We start from the raw sequence: 20,502 nt of genomic DNA, 5'->3' as shown, positions 1-20,502 counted from the left end.
AATGATAAGTGTATAACTTAACCAGGTTTCAAAAATCTACAACCCCTCTTTCTATAGGTGCGTACAGACTTACGCGCCACAATCACGCGTATTCGCTTTTCATCAGCTCTATATCTTCTGCATTTGTACAGAAACAGTAAAATACAGATATAATAGGCATAATATTAGCTGATGAAAAGAGAAATACGCGTGTTCGTGGCGCATAAGCCTGCACGCACCTTCACAATGAACAGTTCTCACTCTTGAATGTTCCCCTGTCAAGAATAACTTATGCTGCATACTGAGACTAACTGATATATGTATGATGTAGCTCACCTTAATATAATATAGCATGAATTATAAAATCTGATTCACAAATAAGGTCCATATTGTTCTTACGTGACTGTGTTTTTGATATAAATTGTATTTGGTGAATACCAACCTATGTAGGTAATCATTAGCCTAATTATTGAATATTAATATTTCACTCTGGCCCCTCCCACAGCAATACATAAATCCTGGCTATGTCTTCAACCCTCAACTGACAATAAGAGTAAAGAAAAAGAAAAAATAGAATTGAATTGTTTTCAACTGTTGCAATTATTTCACAGAAACTTGAATTTATATTGTTTTATTTTTTCCAATAAAAAAATTTTATTTTTATGTTACAAAGACTGAAAGCTCAGAAGCTTAGGCGTGGATAATATCGTACAGGACGACTGTTCTGGAGACTTTTTTTAATATACGATTTTTCTGTCGATTTGAGCCCTGAATAATTTGTACTGCAAACTAAAATATTATAATTGATATTATTGATTCACAGCCAAGTATAGATATTCAGTTGTAATAAACCAGTGGTACGGTTAGTGGTTTTGGGTACGAATTAAAATGGCTGGTGCATTGAAAAAGGAGCTTAATGTGGATTATTCATGATATTAGATTATGGTGATGAGTACAGTAGTAAACGTTTTATTTGTTCTTATTACCATTTTTCATAATGGTGGTTATTCATATAATAGTTTGATTATCTGTTTCCCAAAACTGTCTAGTCCTCAGTGAACCTATACACAGTACTACTAAATTTCAAAATGTTCTGCTCATTGATTTTCGAAAAAAGCTTAGAAAACGTAGAAATAGTGACACTCACTGAACACTAATGAATGATCAGTTTTCAGGAATAACCATTTTCAACTACAATATGGGAGAAAATATTTTGATGGGAATTCCCCTACATAATCCAGATGCATTGGAATCCTGGTGATAGTTTGTTCATAATATACTGAAAATATGTATTGATCTCTAATGAATTTTCTACAAGCTCAGTTTTTACCAAATAAATTTTTCAAATTGAAGATCTTGTAAAGTTAATACAATCAGAATCCCGTGAAAACTGTGCTATACAAAATTCATAGTTTATAAAAACATTTTTCCAAATTTTGGACGCATTTTTGAATGCGTTTTATTGAAAAAACTATGCTTGTACAAAGTTAAAGCTTCACAACATATTCTGACAACGTGAAGTTTGAAGTTTCTTTTCAATTTTTCTAAAATATTTCGACACCTGTGCACTACAAGTTCACAGAGCGTTAGGAAGCCTGTACCTTGGTGTTATTTTGTAGCATCAATATATTCAATATAAAGCATGATAATATCATTCTAGAATGATGTTTAAAAATGCATATAGAACATTGATAAACAGAAAATAGACGATAAATAAATGAATGAATTTATTTCTAGTTAAAAAATATCATAACATCCAGTAGAAATTAATTCATTAAGAAAGATATAGTAATAGTAATTCTATAATATTATAAAGTATAGAATTGGCTTACACACATATGGGATGGGAAATTCGCGAATGAGGCATTCGCGTGAGAACTACTCAACTGATTCACTTGAAATTTTGTACGATGATTCTTGATTTACTGAGGAAGATTATATTTTATGCCTACCTACATCATGTTTGTTAATTAATGAGTAATAAAAACAAATTTATTTATTCTGTGATACAAAGAGGATGAAAGAGCCAATCGAATCGTTTTATTATTGATTGTCAATATTTACAATTGAATATGTTCAATATCAAAACCTAAATTCAATCTAAACCACTAATCAGTGCTTTAAAAATACCCTTGCGGAGTATGGTTTAACTGCTGGTATTATTTATATTTATGATTATAATTATTCTATGAGTCTAGTTCAAGCAGCATAATTATTCAAGGTTTATTGATGATAATAAACTGGGCTTCTGTATATGGCACAAAAAACTGAAATCCATTCGAAAACAAAAATTTATATCATTTTAGATTATTTTGGATTATATTTATTATGTATTCCAACGCTGGTGAACAGTGAGTAAATAAAATAACTGTTGTAGCTTATAATATTGTTTAATTATTATTAAATAGTATAATAATATATAAAAATAATATTGTTTAATTATTATTCTAGAAGAATCGCAAAGCGTAGATTTGTAGAGAGGAGAATAAAAAGAATTTGATTTATGTAGGTACTGAAATTCCAATTTCCAATACAGTTTATCAATATAGATGTAATAACGACATGATAGTCATCATTCAATAACATTCCTAATTAGCCAGATATAATCGATTATATCTGAATAATCGGTATTTACTCACTGTTCACCAGCGTTGGAATACATAATAAATATAAGCTCTTGTTCTATAATGAAAGTTGTTCTATAAAAAAAAAGATTTATTCATGTCAAGTGAATAGTAAGGGAGAGTAGGTGAACAAGAGTGTGAGAGAGAAGTACTGTATAGACGTGTGTGCTTGTGTGAGAAAGAAGGAATGTATAGGATTGATTGAAAGATACATTGACAGAGCAACAGGTACGCGCGCGCGCGCGCGCGCGGAATTATTATTTTTTCCTTATAATATTACTATTGTGTATGGTGTTCTATGAGAGAGAACGAATGAGAGTGAATGTCGAGAGAGAATGATTATACTGAGCGAGCGGTGGGAGGGGAGCACGTGTGTGAGAAAGAGGGAATGTATATGATTGAGAGGAAGAAACTTTGACAGAGCAAAGTCTTCTATGAGAGAGAATGAGTGAGAGTGAGGTTTGAGCATGGTGTCGAGAGAGAAAAAGGGTATCGAGCAAGCGGAGGGAGCGGAGTTGTGGGGAGAGAAATACCCTCAATGACGTCATAGTTACGATAGGATAGGTGTGACGTCATTTACGCGTGACGTCATTCATGGGCGTTCTGTACATAGTGGGCGATCTCCGCATACGACACCGGTCTGATTTGAACTTCACTTATAAGTAGCTCACTTACACAATTATCACTGATTTTGCGAATTTTTGCTCCGACATGACGTTCTCTGTTGAGCACTATTGAACAGAAAGCACTCAACTGGACCACCAAACGTGATCAATCCGAGAAATTGAAGTTCAATAACACTGGCATTCCCGTCTCGTGTATTCAGTCTTGCAAATTGAATAGAATATATGAAAAGGAAATACGATACCTATTGTATAAGCTAATGTAAGCAACTGGTGCAATTGAATGTGGTAATATGATAACTACTTGTAATTTACACTTCATCATTAAGATGCATTGAATGATTGAATAATTGATTCCTTGAATGAAGAATAAATTTCAGCTTCTTAATGTGGGTTTTAACAAAACGAACTAAATTATAGAATAATTAATTCAATTATGTTTCATACAACTTTTCCGTTTTGACAAAAACAATAATTATAATGAAACTTTAAAAGCATACTATATCGCAAGATTTCAAGTAATAATAACAATTAAAAAAGAAGAGGGGTTGTATTAGAAGTGTGTTTTGAGTACCATACTTGATGGCAATACGATTATGGTGATTATAAAGATGAAGTTATAGCAACTGTTAGGCCTCTTTCACACGATAGGAGACGTGCAACTTGAACACAGAACAGTGTTCACGTTTTTTTGTCGAAGTACATTGAGTCCAATCGTGTCTTTCACATGGTGATCCCGAGCCAGGGACCTCCTTTTGTCACATCTTTTCCCCTCGAGGCAAGTAGAAACCTGATTTGATCGAGATACTAGCGGACAAATCACCACTTTCACATGGTGATTCTACGTCTCTCAGGTCCTCACTTTTTCTCAAAATCTATCTTTCTTGAAAATGAAGATAGAAAGATTCTGATTTTGGATTTGGATTCAGCGACCCTAAATTCTTTTAAGCGTGAGTCCCGTTTTCGAAAATATCCGAAAACAAGAAAGTTATGGCTGTTTTCAATAAAGCTTTCTATTATCATATAATTATATTGTAAAAACGAACAGATACTGTACTATACAGTACATAGGCCCATATGTACTGAGCTATTATAATACAACATACACTGTATTCGTATAGGAAATTTGGTGGGATATTTATCTTGATTTCTGAAAATACCCAAAAATAAGGGAGTAAGATAACTTTCATAACAGTTCCTATTTCTCATAGATCGATTCAGATCACCACAATGTTTATGATAGATTTTTCTGATTGTTGCAAAGAAATATTTACTGGTATTTTGGAGTTATAACTATTTGAACCTGATAAACTAGATTGTTGAATGACAATTGAAATTCAGTGAAGTTTATTTGTCCTTTTCCTTGTATTTTATTGGGTGATGAGTGGAGATGATTTATTAGTTCATATTTGATTCATCTTTTCAAAGTTCAATTTTCCTTTGAACTTTTAAGAATTAAAAATGTTCATGTTTAAACTTTTTAGGTGTTTGAAAAATTCTTAAAACCTTTGCCTGTCTCTTCGTGAGGCAGGAGTATTGTTATCTTTGTACGTTTACTATTATAATCATATGATAATGGAAAGCAATATTAAAAACAGCTATAACTCCCTTGTTTTCAGGTATTTTTGGAAATGGGACTTATGCTTTAAAAAATTTGGGGTCTCTGAATCCAAATCCGAAATCAGAAATCTTCTATCTATATTTTTAAGAAAGTTAGACTTTGAGAAAAAGTGATGAGTCATACTTTGAGCAAACGTCGGCGTAATTGTTAGATCCATTGGCTTATTTTTTGTTAGATCCTCATGTGAAAAAACAGGAGAGCAGCGAAATATGAAATATGATCTTCTGTAATATGATCTTCAGGAGCTAGGATTCTGCCGTGTGGAAGAGGCCTTTTTAAGGCCTGAAGATCATATTAGGCCAGTTTCACACGGCAGAGACCTCAGTCCTGGAAGATCATATTACGGAAGATCATATTTCATATTTTGCAGCTATCCTGTACTTTCACATGGGGATCTTACGAATAAGCCAACAGATCTAACAATTCGCCGACGTTTGCTCAAGGTATGACTATCACTTTTTCTCAAAGTCTAACTTCCTTAAAAATATAGATAGAAGATTTCTGATTTCGGATTTGGATTCAACGACCCCAAATCCTTGAAAGTGTAAGTCCCATTTTCAAAAATACCCGAGAACAAGGGAGTTATAGCTGTTTTCAATATTGCTTTCCATTATCATATGATTATATAGTACGTACTAAGATAATAATACTCCTGCCTCACAAAGGGACAGGCAAAGGTTTCAAGAAGTTTTTGAACACCTGAGAAGTTTAAACATAAACATTTTTAATTTTTAAAAGTTCTAGTTTTCCAAAAAAATATTGAACTATGAAAAGATGAATCCAAATATGAAATCATAAATCATCTCCACTCATCACCCAATAAAATAGGAGGAAAAGGAATGTTGTACAGTAAAATTCACTAAATTTCAGTTGTCATTCAACAATCCAATTTATCAGGTTCAAATCGTTGAATATCACTTTAAATTCCCAGAAATTATTAACTATTTCTTTTTAACTTCCATCCAACTTTTGGCGACTTCATTCCGGTCCTTGTAGATATCCAGACTTTTATCCCAAAGAGCAGGTCGGTTGCAAACTGCAGTAATCAACAGCTCCACATCAAACTCAGACATCGCGTAATGACAGGTGTCAAAGTCAAGTCAAGTAAACAACTGACAAGTCAACAAGTGTCAACTGGAGAAGTGAGTGAGCAAGCACAGTGCTGCCATAATGCGAAAAGCATAACCATTGTATCAACTATTCTAAATTATCGTACTGTATTTCGTGAAGCCATGCTTTGTTAAAGCCAGTTACTCAGAAAGCGTTTTTTTGTTGTTCGATGCTTTGTCGTCCTTATGAATTCTGTTGAAGCAAACAATCATAATGTTATTTAAGAAGTTGTTCTGAACCTGTATAAAGAATTCATAGAATTCTTAGAATTCATAGGAACGGTAAAAAATCAATTTTACGAAAATCGATGTACATGTAACTGGATTTAGAAGATCAATACGATAATGTGCTCTATCACAATTTAATCACAGAAATGTTAAAGTAAAAACGTTGGGCGCAAACCTTCTGCCATGAGGAGACAAATAAATTTATGAAAAGCTTGATAGCTTGAATAGTGATCTGATATTTGTTACATGTTTTTAGTCTAAGACATAATATGTCTTAGACTAATTTTTAATGTTTCTATAATCGGCAGGAAAACTTAGGTTTTTCTAAGCTATCTTACTCCCTTATTTTGGGGTATTTTCAGAAATCAAGATAAATATACTACCAAATTTCCTACACGAATACAGTGTAAGCTGTATTATAATAGCTACAGTACTTACGTACTGTATAGTACAGTACCTGTTCGTTTTTACCGTATAATTATATGATAATAGAAAGCTTCATTAAAAACAGCCATAACTTCCTTGTTTTCGGATATTTTCGAAAACGGGACTTACGCTTGAAAGAATTTGGGGTCGCTGAATCCAAATCCGAAATCAGAATCTTTCTATCTTCATTTTCAAGAAAGATAGTTTTTGAGAAAAAGTGGTGACCGTAGAGACGTAGAATTACCATGTGAAAGTGACGATTTGTCCACTAGTATCTCGATCAAAGCCGGTTTCTGCTTGCCTCGAGGGGAAAAGACGTGACAAAACGAGGTTCCTGGATAGGAGTCACCATGTGAAAGACACGATTTGACTCAATGTACTTCGACAAAAAAACGTGAACACTGTTCAGTGTTCAAGTTGCACGTCTCCTATCGTGTGAAAGTAGCCTTACGGATGATCATATTTCATTTTTCGCAGCTCTCCTGTGCTTCCACATGGGGATCTTACAAATAAGCCGACGGATCTAACAATTATGCCTACGTTTGCTCAGAGTATGACTCATCACTTTTTCTCAAAGTCTGACTTCCTTAAAAATATAGATAGAAGATTTCTGATTTCGGATTTGGATTCAGCGACCACAAATTCTTTAAAGCATGAGTCCCATTTCCAAAAATACCCGAGAACTAGGGAGTTATAGCTGTTTTTAATACAGCTTTCCATTATCATATGATTATATAAATAGTAAACATACAAAGATAACAATACTCCTGCCTCACGAAGAGACAGGCAAAGGTTTTAAGAAGTTTTCAAACACCTTAAAAAGTTTAAACATGAACATTTTTAATTTTTAAAAGTTTAAAAATAAATTTAACTTTGAAATGATGAATCCAAAAATGAACTCATAAATCATCTCCACTCATCACCCAATAAAATACGAGGAAAAGGACAAGTAAACTTCACTGAATTTCAATTGTCATTCAACAATCTAATTTATTAGGTTCAAATAGTTGAATATAACTCCAAAATACCAGTAAATATTACTTTGCAACAATTAGAAAAATGTATTATGAACATACAGTATAAACATTGTGGTGATCTGAATCGATCTATGGTAATAATAGGAACTGAAAGAATAAAAAATGTCATTCCATTCCAACTAAAACGAAACTGATGTCTGTGTTTGTATTAGAACTGCTGAGTGTATAATGCATACTGGGAAAGTCATGAATAGTCCAGACCAGCCTGGCGACTTTGATGCTTTTCACACCGGAATCTCGTTTTATTTTTATTAAAGAATGAAAACCATGTATCATAGTGGAAATCAGTTCTATACTTTGTATTATTATATGAGTAGTGATTACCATTATCATGGCTTGTCGATTTTAGTCGCTGAGCTGAATCCTCAGTCGTAGAGCTATGGACCAAGCGCGAGCTTTTGCTTTCTATGTCGTATACCGTCGACACAGACTTCGGCTTTTTTGTTGTTCGATTTTTTGCCGTTCTTATGAATTCTGTTGAATCAAACATAATGATATTTAACAAGTTGCGCTGAACCTGGTAGAATTCATAGGAACGGTAAAAATAAATTTTATGGGAATCATGTAACTGGATTTAGAAGATCAATACGATAATGTGTTCTATCATAATTTAATAATTATCACGGAAATGTTTAAGTGAAAAAATTGGGCGCAGACCTCAAATAAATTTATGAAAAGCTTGATAGCTTGAATAGTGATCTGGATATCTGTTACATGTTTTCAGTTCAAGACATATTATGTCTTAGAATAATTTTTAATCTGTTTTGTCAATTGGCAGGAAAACGTTGGTTTTTCAAAGTTATCTTACTCTCTTATTTTTGGGTATTTTTCAGAAATCAAGATAAATAATATCCCAACAAATTTCCTACACAAATACAGTGTAAGTTTTATTATAATAGCTACAGTACATACGTACTGTATAGTACAGTACCTGTTAGTTTTTACCATATAATTATATGATAATAGAAAGCTTTATTAAAAACAGCCATAACTTTCTTGTTTTCGGATATTTTCGAAAACGGGACTTACGCTTTTAATGAATTTGGGGTCGCTGAATACAAATCCGAATCATTCTATCTTCATTTTCAAGAAAGATAGTTTTTGATAAAAAGTGGTGACCGGAGAGACGTAGAATCACCATGCGAAGCGGCGATTTGTCCGCTAGTATCTCGATCCAAGCCGGTTTCTGCTTGCCTCGAGGGGAAAAGACGTGACAAAAGGAGGTTCCTGGCTCGGGGTCACCATGTGAAAGACACGATTTGACTCAATATACTTCGACAAAAAAACGTAAACACTATTCAGTGTTCAAGTTGCACGTCTCCTATCGTGTGAAAGAGGCCTAAGGTCTCTGTAGGTTCATTCACATTGATTCTATTCACTGATAGACAAGGCAGAGAATTGCTCTATTCATCAATAGATTAATAGAATAATTGAACATGGCTTTCACAAGTCATCACTAGTTTATTTGTAAAATATTACATTAAAATCGAAATAGAGATTCCAGCTTATTCCCCACACTGATAAGCTATATTATATTTACTACAGTACATAAAGTCACCTGTTCGTTTTCACTATTATACAATAATGGTAATTATTGATAATTATACAATAGGGATAATTATATAGTTATTATAATTAATTATAGTACATGAATAATTATAATTATTCATAGATATAAATATAAAGAAGAATAAAAATTTCAGTACCCTTTATGCATAGATAATTATACAATAATGCTAAGCTATATTCAAACCAGTCGTAACTCCCTGGTTTTTGAGTATTTTCAAAAATGGGACTTACGCTTTAAAGAGTTTGGGAGGGGCTGAATCCAAATCCGAATATTTCTATCTTTATTTTTACGAGAGTTAGCAATTCTGAAATTGCGATGAGTCATCGGCTGACGCTCGCGACTCAGAAAAAAGATAGCTCCAGAGCTGCAACATAAGCGGCATGAGCGACAGGCTTGTGGACGAAACTCGTCAGACTTGTGGAAGAAACTCGTCAGACTTGTGGACGAGACTCGTCTCTAGCCTCAACGCGTACCTACCGTGGCCAGTCGAGCGCGTTTAGCATATAGTAGTAATGAAGCGTTTTCATAGTAGTAATGAAGCGCTACATCAAAGATTCGTAGCCTGCTTGTAATTGGAGATGTTGCCAGTTGTAGCGAGTAGCGCGTAGCTTCTATGATAGCCGGGTCATCAAAATCTTAGTTTGTTTTTGAACGTTAAGCATTGAAAACCATCTCTTCATCTCTACCGTACTGTACAAAACCGTTCAGCAATACAAATCGATTTGTAGAGACTGGATGATAACATTATTATTAAGTTACCTGTGATTGGAGGCTTCAACCCGTTGAAGATTATCATCCCTTCGTGGAAACTTGGCAAAATACCGATTCGTCCACTAATACAGCACAACAAAAATTATTAACCTTCAATAGACACCGACTGTGGAATTAAAACAAGAAACAAAACACACTTGAGTCGCAGCAATGGCCGCTTGCAGCTTGCAGGGCTTCGTTGGCAGTCGCGTAATAGGGAAGCCTTTATTTCGGTTCTAAGGTCAACAGCTGCTTGATTTCTAGTAAATAAAATTAGGTACTCAATTTTCCATATTATTCCCTCATTCCTTCTTTGCTTATCTTTAACTTTTAAGTTTTTTATCAATTTAGAGAATAAAAAGAGATTTGCATCAAACGCAGCTCAACATGATGTTAATGACTTTTGTAATTAACATCAGTTAATAACAAAAATGTTAAAAACGTGTGTTATTAACTCCGGTGTAAACGCAGCTTAAACGTAGGCTACTTGCCAACATGGGCTAATTGGGAACGAATTCAAGATGTACCTTTTTTGTCATATTATATATATATATATATATATATATATATATATATATTATATATATATATATATATATATGTATATTTATGATATAATATTTTATGTCATTACAATGTTAGTTAGATTCCAAATAATTCGTTGAAATTTTATACAAACATCAATTAGATGTTAAAACATTAATCAAGAAATTTGATGAAACATAGTTATTAAAATAAGTAAATAGTTTATTGATTTCTTGAAGAATGTCAGTCACTATAGTGTAGTCCACGATAATTATAATGGCAGTGAAGAAAGATAGGAGAACAACGTTGCCAAGTCTCAAAAATTGACTCCATTGCACTGCTAATGTAATGAGACGCATTCACAAAGAACGCTCAGCTACATGCACCATTGTTCAACACTTCTACCTCCACGCAACAATTATTATGAATACTTATCACCAGTATTAAAATAATAGGTAATAATAAATAATGAGAGAATTTCTCTTTTCAATCTCAATCTAATTCAACAAACTTTGTTTTTAACTGCTTATGAATAAATTAATGTTGCTACAATGATATGACGTGAAAGTATGGATAGTAAATGTTAAGGTGTGGTGCAACAGACACAGTTACAACGTCATGTTTGTTTATTCAGTATTAACCATAACTGGCTCACTATAGTGAGCCATAACTTATAGATGGAAGAATTTTGTAGCAGCCAGTGAGGATAATAATATATTTTATCAAACAACAAAGCATTTCACTGTTTAAAAAAATGACTCTCTCCCCATCCATAGTGTTCGCTGTGTTTTAGCTCTATAACAAGTAGGTGATTAAAAAAAAGAAAAGAACATGAGCACCCACACATCCTCTCAAAAAAAAGAAAGAATTTGTCATCCGTCCTCTACCCCTACCCTATTGAAAACTAAAATTTGTGTACCAAAAAAAGTCCAACAAAATTATTTGAGCTTTCAGTAAGAAAATAATCTGATATAAATAAGAAACCCTTATTTCCTTTACTCGCATACAAGAATGCGAAGAAATACTGGAAACCATGGACAAAGATTCTCTGAGGGCGCCATGCCAAAAAAATCTGGTGTGGTTGACTCACACAACTTTCCTTGCTCATTGATCTTTTAATAAACCTCATTAACGAGGATAATTTAGGGAATAACATTATGCCGATTGGCGGCTAAATAATTAAAACTACGATTATAGTCTACTATTGTGATTGTGTTCAGAGAACATTTTCCTTTGTTTGAATTATGAAATATGAGGATTTTTTAAAAGTTGTCAAAACACCTGTTCTACAAATAAATTATCGACATGTGTTCTTTTGAATAAACTGCTCTACCTACCTACCTCACGCACGAGAAGGAGGTTACAAAGTAAATTTCTCAAGGATGGGGTGGACCCCCTGTTAATTTCTCAGGGAGGAGACTCATTCCAGTTAATAGAGCTGATATATAACTGTACAGGGTATGAATTTGAAAAAAATCGGTCAAGTCATTTTTGAGAAAATCGTGATAGAAATTTAACAAAATTCATTCTTCTCAGAAATATTACGAAGCTCCTGGGAAGCTCATTTCCCAGAAATGAGACTCATGTCAGTTGATAGGGCTTATAATAATAGCTATCTAGGGTATAAATTTGAAGAAAATCGTTAGAGCCGTTTTCGAGAAAACAGTGAAAAACATGGTTTTCTAGCCATTATCCGCCATTTTGAATTGAATTTTATTGAATTTCTTATTGTCGGATCCTCATGGTATAAGGACCTTAAGTTTAAAATTTCAAGTCAATCGGTTAATAAGGAATGGAGTTATCGTGTTCACAGACACACACACACCCACACACACAGACCAACACCCAAAAATCATGTTTTTGGACTCAGGGGACCTTGAAACGTATAGAAAACATGAAATTGGGGTACCTTGAATTTTTTTGGAAAGCAATACTTTCCTTACCTATGGTAATAGGGCAAGGAAAGTAATGAAACGTATAGAAAACATGGAATTAGGGTACCTTAAATTTTTTTGGAAAGCAATACTTTCCTTACCTATGGTAATAGGGCAAGGAAAGTAATACCTATTGTAATAGGGCAAGGAAAGTAAAAATTGTACGTATGAGAAGTGGGATGAAATTTATACTTAAATTGGTTGCAATTTATACTTCCATAAAATTGACTGATTTTTAGACGTTGAAAATCAACATCGAAGTAAAATTTGTAATATATTTTGGGGGAGGGCGAGGGCGCTCAATCTGGGTGCACCCACTTAAAAACCACGAAGATTCAGATTATTTTATTAATCAGATTATTTTCTTACTGAAAGCTTGAATAGTTTTGTTGGACTTTTTTTGGTACACAAATTTTAGTTTCCACACCAGAGTTTTCAATAGGGTTGGGGTAGAGAACGGGTGACGAATTCTTTTTTGGAGGGGATATTATTATTACATGTGGAACAGTTTCAGATTGTTTCATAATTTGGAATTTCAGTCTATCTACAGAGCCATATGAAACGAATTATCTGCAGCCATCTCAAGTTATTTGTGTTTTTAATTGTTTCAAACTTTGACGAAGTCTGTCTGACGACTGCTGATAATTTACAACTTTAAAATCAACAAATTGATACGGATTGAGAAATCAATGTGCGGTTTTGTCATTCTTTTTCTCTTGGAACTCTGAATTGAAATTGTGCAGCACATGAACACCTTCTCATAAAAAAATGAATTTGGATTCACATGAGGGTAAAGATGGTTGAAAAATTAACATTATAGTAATGTTCGGTTTCACCAAGCTCGGTCAAGACATTTGAATATAAAATCTTTTGGAAATTTTACTATATCTAAAATTTGGGAGTAGAGCAGCTTTGTTCTAAGCCTATAGTTCTCTCTATAGATTATGATTTGTGATTCTATTGATGAATAAATGAATGAACATGGTCAAAACAGGTATCGGTAAGGTTTAAATAAATTACACTGGAACATAATGATCTCTATAGCGATAGTTACTATCGATTATTCCAATGCACACTTATAAATCGCATCCGGCTTGACCATGCACAAATTTCTTGACCGAGCTTGGTGAAACCGGGCAAAAAACTTACAAAAATATTAATTTTAAACTTGTTTTCACGCAACAGCTGATACAAACTAGCTTGGCTAAGCTTCTAGTTTTTAACACGATTAATTTAACTCTTTTAACTGGGATAAAATCTTTTTGTGATAAATTGTTGAGAGAAAAATGGGGGTCAAAGATTTGAAATTGGAGACAGCAGCAGATGCTCAAAACTGGAAATCCTACATAGATGCCGAAGTCAGAGCCAGAGATTCTTGGAATAATAAATGGGGATGGATACTAAATGAATACAGGTGAGTTTAACCATAGAGAGAAGATAGAATAAAAAGAATCTGATATCCCATGGTATAGGTCGTTCATGTTCCAAATTTCAAGTCTATTTTTTGTTATCTCAAGCCGATTACTGTTGACTACTGACGATTATTACTGTTTTGGCCACTTGAGAGTGTAAGAACGGCACAGTATGAGAGGCTACCAGTGTCACATAATTTTACGACAAAAAACTACGTGGAATACCAGCTTCAGTTAACAGTGACATTTGGGACATGAACGCCCTATAGGCCTATCATGGTTATTTTCTTAAGGTTCAACTTATTGTGGCATGTCTCCCAAAATGTTAAAACATCAATAAAATATTGAGATGTTCGTGTGTGCAATAATTTTAGGTTAGATCAGAGATAGTCTGGCCGCCAAACGAACTCAGGCAGGAAGTTTCCTTTTCCAGTATGTGCGTCATTGCCAACATCTATCCAATACCAATACCTCACAGACGTATGGAGTGTCTACTCCAGTGGCAGATGTAATTGCCAGTCCGCTACAGCAAATAAGAAAGACAGGGAAAGAAAATACTATGAAAATAAAATGAAGAAATGAATAGTTAGTGAGAGAGCAACAGGACGAAACAGAACAATAAAAAACAAAGCCCAATAGAGAAAAAAAGACAACAGAAACAAAACAACAGAGGAAAAGAAAACATAAGAGAATCAAACGATAGAAACAGCCGGTAAGTGGAAGAAGAGAAGAAGGCATGGAAGGGAAGGCCACTTCACTATGGCTGGATAGTATTCGATTTTGCTCTCCCAATATTCAGGTCTCCATCCTGAATAGGGATACCCAGGCGCACCACGAGGAGGCACTTGCAGCTTTCTAAAAAAATGTCAATAAACACACTATGCGTTTAATCACTGGGACAATTAGAACCCGTTTAATCACTGGGACAATTAGAACCAACCCCATATATTGGCTTTCAGTTCTCAATAATATTGCTCCATCGGGGCTGCGTAGATCTTCTGCTCTTGTTCATGAATACGAAAAGATAAAGAGTAACAGAGCACATGGCGATCTTCTGGATTTGGGTAATTTAGCCCAGTCAATGAAGGTCCAAAAAAGCAGTTTCGATCCGAAAATTAAATAAAAGCTGAATTCCCCACCATCGATAGAACCCTCCCTGAGGGTCATTCTCCCAAGGCCCTGGAAATCCCCTTGGAGCTTTCCGCCCCAGCCCCCTAAAACCTTCAGTTGAGCCAAATATATATGACGGCTGAGGCATAAAAAAATTATACATTCGGCTTGTTGAGTTGGAACTTTCTATGATTCTCTCTGTAAAGTAACTTATCTTCCGTTCTTACTAGTTGAATCTACATTATTTAGACAGTCCAATATGAAAATTCAGTGGATTCTAAAGATGAAAGCCATTTAAACATACAAATTAAGGAAGAGTAAGCATGCATAAAAGGTAGGAAAATCATGAAAGTGTTTCACATTTAACCACAAAGTACCCTACCGTATAAGATTAATTGAAAGATGATTCATCATCTTCTATTATTTTTTTTGGCATATCGATTTTTCACTTCCACTCGCATCTTGTCATTCATTACACAAGGTTGGCAGAAGCTTTTCTTTATGTCGATTGAAATTGATTTTGATTAGGGCACCAAAAGAATAGATCATTTTCTATTTGAAGTATTCAAATTAAATCTATTGAACATGATTTCTTATGAATTAGCATTCACAGATTCAGTTGGGTGAAGCTATTTGACAATTGTACCTGATTATCAATTTCATGGTTTTTATACCATTCTAGTTCATTGTGATCATTGAAGGGTTGAAGTGATGAATTAGTTCAAGTGAATTCTAGTACACAAGTATATTGTGCTTATAATGGGCTCTTCTTTATTTTCTATCGATGTTTTGCAACAGTAGAGAAAATTTAAAATGTTGGTTTACATTTATAAGCTTTATAAATAATATAAATTAACAGTAATATAAATTTGATAAGTCCAGTAATCGATGTTGATTTTCATTGTATCGCTTTGTATCAATGTTACTTGCACTGTTTGCAATTCATCACTATTCTCTCAAGAATTAGTTTTTTATGAATTTCATGATCTAAAAATTGAAATTCAAATGCTATTTGGATGACGTTCTCATTCCACTGGTTTTTTTACAATAATTGTTACGTTGAAGTGTGAGGCAATTCAATCCATTTGGAAGTAAAATGAAATCACAGTGCGATTTGAACAGTGGATAGTAACTTTGAAATTCAGTTGCTCAATTCATTTCGGCTTGATACTATCATTTGTAATTATAGTCGATCAGAAATATGCATTGTATATAATGTTTATATTTCAGTTTGAATAATCTTCTATCACAGTCTCGCTTTCATTCATAAACATGATAATCTAAATACGTTGATTACCTTAAAGATGTAGCTTATCTTACGTCGAACAATGTACAATACAAACAATTCTCATTAATTTACTATTATGATGATCATTGGAATTTCTGCCTGTGAATGAGAAAAAGTCATTTTATGAGCCTTGAAATTCGTACCTAGAAAAAGTTGCATTATTACTAGAAATTTTGTTATTTTTACTATTTATTATAGGTACTGTACATTGATTTTTGTGATTATAGAGATCAACTACTTTATTCTGAATCAGGATAAGGATAAATAGGGAAATTGTGAGATGGGGATAACATCCATAGTTCCATAGCATCAATTTGAAAGCTCTGATAATAATGATTTGAACGGGACTGCGATTCTGGCTTGGTATTATTGCCTCTTCATGTTCAGTGAGAATAGAAAGCTTCAAAATAATTCGTTCTCACTATATGTGATAATATTGGTAATATTTGGTAACATTTGTTAATATTTGAACCGAATGTGCAACAAATTAATCTACTTTCAGCTTGAAAATTTTCAACTTATCAGGAGTACAGTGTTATCATATAGTATCTCAGGTAGGCCCACCCTTTTATTTATTTTTTTTTTTGTTCACGTGATCTGATGATATTCATTCCATTATCAAGTGTTTAAATTATAAAGAGTGATGAAACAAGATAAAACACAAGAAAAGCTATGAAAAGAAATTTTGAATCTTCATTTTTCACAAAATAAGGATAAGATGAAGGAGTCGGACACATAATATATCATGAAACTCCGTTGAAAAACATCAATATCTGAAACTAGAGTTTAGAACACGAATTGTGTTACCTCTGACTCGTATGGAGAAGGCACACTTCAAATAATTAATATAATAAATTATGTGAGCAAACAACGAAATCCTGATTTTTATCATGAGCATGGTTAAATCAAGAAAATTGTAATATTTTTTTAGAATATTGAAAAGTGAAAATCTATATACAGCGCATGTCAAGACAATAGACAAAATTAATTGTTTCGAGCGCCATAGTGTAAATGAGATGCAATGTAGACAGCAGTATTATTCTGTTTACTATGGTGAAGGGAGTCAGCCACGTCGGCTGTTTCCCCTTCCACAGCGTCAACTTGAATTGCAAATACATAACAATATACATCAATGGATTCGCAATGAATGTGGCTGCAATAATTATTCGTCACATTGTTCTTTAAAATTACTTGCTTCGAAGTTAATCGGAAAAAACAAAAAAATCAAATCGAAAAACCCCTAAATTTTTACATTATATTATTTTATCAAGGAAACTGTTCGATTCATTGAAGAAATGAATCCGACTAATATTGTAGTCTCACTTTTTGTGTAGTTGAGAAGTTGATATTGTGGTAATTATTCATATTGAATGAAAAAGACTAAGAAATTGTCAAAAAACCACTGATTTTTGAAATCAGTGGTTTTTTGACAATTTCTTAGTCTTTTTCATTCAATATTGTAGTCCTTAATTTAACGAATCGAATGACATATAATAGATTTTTTTCGATTAATGGTTACAGAGATAATTGATTTCCAGTTTGCTGTTTACTATGGCTAAGAGAGTCAGCCGCGCTGTTCCGCGTTGACTGTTTCCCCTTCCACGGCGTCAAATCGAATCGAAAATACTCAACAATATACATCAATGGATTTGCAATGAGAGTGGCTACATTAATTATTCGGCTCATTTTTCTTTAAAACTACTTTCTTTGAAGTTAATCGAAGATAACAAAAAAATCAAATCGCAAGCCCCCTAAATTTTTACATATAGGCTATATTATTTTATCAAGAAAACTGTTAATTTTATTGAAAAAAATAATATAACTAATATTGTAGTCCATAATGTAACTAATCGAATGGCATTTAATAGAACTGTTTCCGATCAATGTGTACAGAGATAATTGATTTTCCGTGATTACCTGCATTTTTCAACTTTGAGGGGGGCTAGGGGGGAAAGCTCCAAGGGGATTTCTTGGGACTTTTGGGAGAATGACCCTCTGGGAGGGTTCTATCGATGGTAGAAGATTCAGCTTTAATTTAATTTTCGGATCGAAAAAACCTTTATTGACTGGGCTAAATTGGTTAAAGTCAAGTCATCCTCCCGAACGCATGGCAGAGCAACTGAGCAATAGAAAATTCTCCATAAGAGCAAGCTGGGAGGAAGAGTGGATGGAAGAAGCATATAATCAGAAATTGCGATCTACGTGCCTGCCAAGGCAATTTGAATGATTTTATTTCGCATTCTCCTCAATCACTCAAGTATATTGACGACCTTGACATCAAAATTTAATGTATTTACACTATTGTATCAACCTGACAACGGTCTCATGACCACATTTTTTTACTTTGAATATGTATTTGTGTGTGCCTATACGCCATACGCTAATAATAATAATCAATAAAATATTAACAAACAGTGCACTAGCATACGCAATATCTTTATCTACGTAATTTTTTCAGCAGTTGAATGCATAAAAATAGCATTTTTACTCAACTATATTAATAAAATAATGTCTACGATTTCACAGGGTCATGAGCAAAGAGCTTCAAGAGCTTAGAGCAAAGCGTCCCGCAATAAGAAAGGTTCATCAAATAAGAGATCCGCGTACTGTACTTCCATTTCCAGTCACCACTTCTCAAGATGTAAGCAAGAGTCATTATTATAATAATATATTGTGAAAATAGTTAATAATTATAAATCCCCAATTTTGAAAAGTATGATAATTTTGGTTCCTAAAGTTCTATAGGAAGTTATAATGAAAAAATATTTTGATTCACAATATTGAGTACTAAGAGTCGTAGTTATGATACTTACGTTAAAATAGTGAAGCAAAGAAGCATAGCTAGATTTCAGCTACTCGAAGAGAGATGGGATGGTGGGAAAATATGTCAATAAACATAACAGTAACGACAGTTTACTGTAAGGGAGAATTGATCGATATTGTTTCATTATTTTCCATTCTAAGAGTTGTTGCTTGTTTCAGATTGGGTGGTTGTCGGGAAAAAGAGATTTCCAATTAGAAATGTACGGTCCCTATCCCAACACAAAAAACTCAAAACCCCCATTGGAGCCACCTCAGCAACTTACTAACTGGAAGTTATAAGATGATTTCATACTGAAACGAAGGTATTTTTTTACTTCCAGCTCATTTATATGTAGGTACTTTAATGATTCATGTTATTTGTTTCAAACGTGATAGCTACACCAAGGTCTAAATAAACTTCAACTTCAATTCAGATTTACTGTATTTCATATACATTATTTCACTTTAAATACTGTGAATAAAATATTTCAAGTTAATTATTTGTTACGTTTTTTACAATTTACAGGTGTTAGAGTAATCAATTATAATATCGTGTGACCTGGCTGGCTCAGGACTGGTGTCGGGGTAATCAAGGCCCATCTATTGTTTCATGCATCATAACAAACTATCCGGTATACCCATATTGGAAGTACAAATGAATAAACAAGATTATTGAAGCATTGAAAACAATTCCCAATAGCAATAAAATAGCAGAGAGCAACCAAATTTTTAAAAAACTAATATGATAGAAATAATTGTAGTAACATGCTGTACAGTAATCAATTATAATACATTTGTGAGTTTCATTCGTTGATTTTATGAAATTGAATGAAGACTTTATAACATAAAACATATAAATAACAATAATGAAAGTTCCACATTATACTGAATAGCACTTTTCTATCCTTATAATAATATTTTATTTATACAATAAGTTCATATTGGAAAGCGTCACATCAGTTCACTGCTTGTTCTGGTTTTTTAACTTTCTTCAAATGATGGTAGTTGGGTAGAACTTTGCTGAGAAATTCCAGCTGTAATGTTTGAGCCTGAAAAATGAACTATTGTTTAAACATTGAGCTATTGTTCGTCTGATTTGAAATATGAACATAAACAGTTTAATATGAATATTACATTGCATAATTGCATATAGAGCGTACAGCCGTGATCTCATTCTGAAGGAAACATAACTGATCCTCAGAAAATTACCCATTTCCCATTAGTTTTAATATAATCTGCAATTCGCAAATCTCATGAATGCATCACATTTTAAACTTGAAATGTGTTGACTATGAGTAAAAAAGTCTATTTATTTATTTGTTTATTTATTTACAAGGCAAATGACACTAATGTAATAACATTGAAAGATAAAATAATAAGGTAGTCCTTGTGCTATTAATCACGTGAACCTGAGAACAAGTTTTAATCTGCACTTATTATTGAGTTATTGCATGAATAATTTTT

The 20,502-nt window shown here is 33.3% G+C and overlaps 2 protein-coding genes across 3 annotated transcripts in view; one reads left to right on the top strand and one right to left on the bottom strand.

The window, feature by feature from the left end:
- The first annotated feature begins 13,305 nt into the window (after positions 1 to 13,305).
- On the top strand, positions 13,306 to 19,844 carry LOC111053052. Its single transcript, XM_022339877.2, has 4 exons — positions 13,306 to 13,840; positions 18,763 to 18,877; positions 19,219 to 19,361; positions 19,565 to 19,844. The coding sequence occupies exons 1-3, from the start codon at positions 13,713 to 13,715 to the stop codon at positions 19,336 to 19,338; spliced, it is 363 nt and encodes a 120-aa protein (XP_022195569.1). The 5' UTR covers positions 13,306 to 13,712; the 3' UTR covers positions 19,339 to 19,361; positions 19,565 to 19,844.
- LOC111053051 (dynactin subunit 6) overlaps positions 19,463 to 20,502 on the bottom strand; it is a 32,379-nt gene continuing 31,339 nt past the window's right edge. For both annotated transcript variants that reach the window (XM_039423887.1, XM_039423888.1), the window contains one exon: positions 19,463 to 20,087. In XM_039423887.1, coding sequence (XP_039279821.1) covers positions 19,995 to 20,087 — 93 coding nt within the window. In that variant the 3' untranslated portion in view covers positions 19,463 to 19,994. The remainder of the gene's footprint in view (positions 20,088 to 20,502) is intronic.

The sequence above is a fragment of the Nilaparvata lugens genome, chromosome 3, assembly GCF_014356525.2.
Source record: "Nilaparvata lugens isolate BPH chromosome 3, ASM1435652v1, whole genome shotgun sequence".
In the NCBI taxonomy this organism is placed as follows: domain Eukaryota; kingdom Metazoa; phylum Arthropoda; class Insecta; order Hemiptera; family Delphacidae; genus Nilaparvata; species Nilaparvata lugens.
Note: the sequence above shows the minus strand (reverse complement) of the source record. Positions and strands in the feature narration are given on the sequence as shown.

Excerpts from the sequence above, each read along its gene's own strand:
- LOC111053052 (XM_022339877.2), top strand. The coding sequence starts at position 13,713 with ATGGGGGTCAAAGATTTGAAATTGGAGACAGCAGCAGATGCTCAAAAC. Across the intron at positions 13,841-18,762 it reads TGGATACTAAATGAATACAG|GGTCATGAGCAAAGAGCTTC; the intron begins GTGAGTTTAACC and ends ACGATTTCACAG. Across the intron at positions 18,878-19,218 it reads CAGTCACCACTTCTCAAGAT|ATTGGGTGGTTGTCGGGAAA; the intron begins GTAAGCAAGAGT and ends TGCTTGTTTCAG.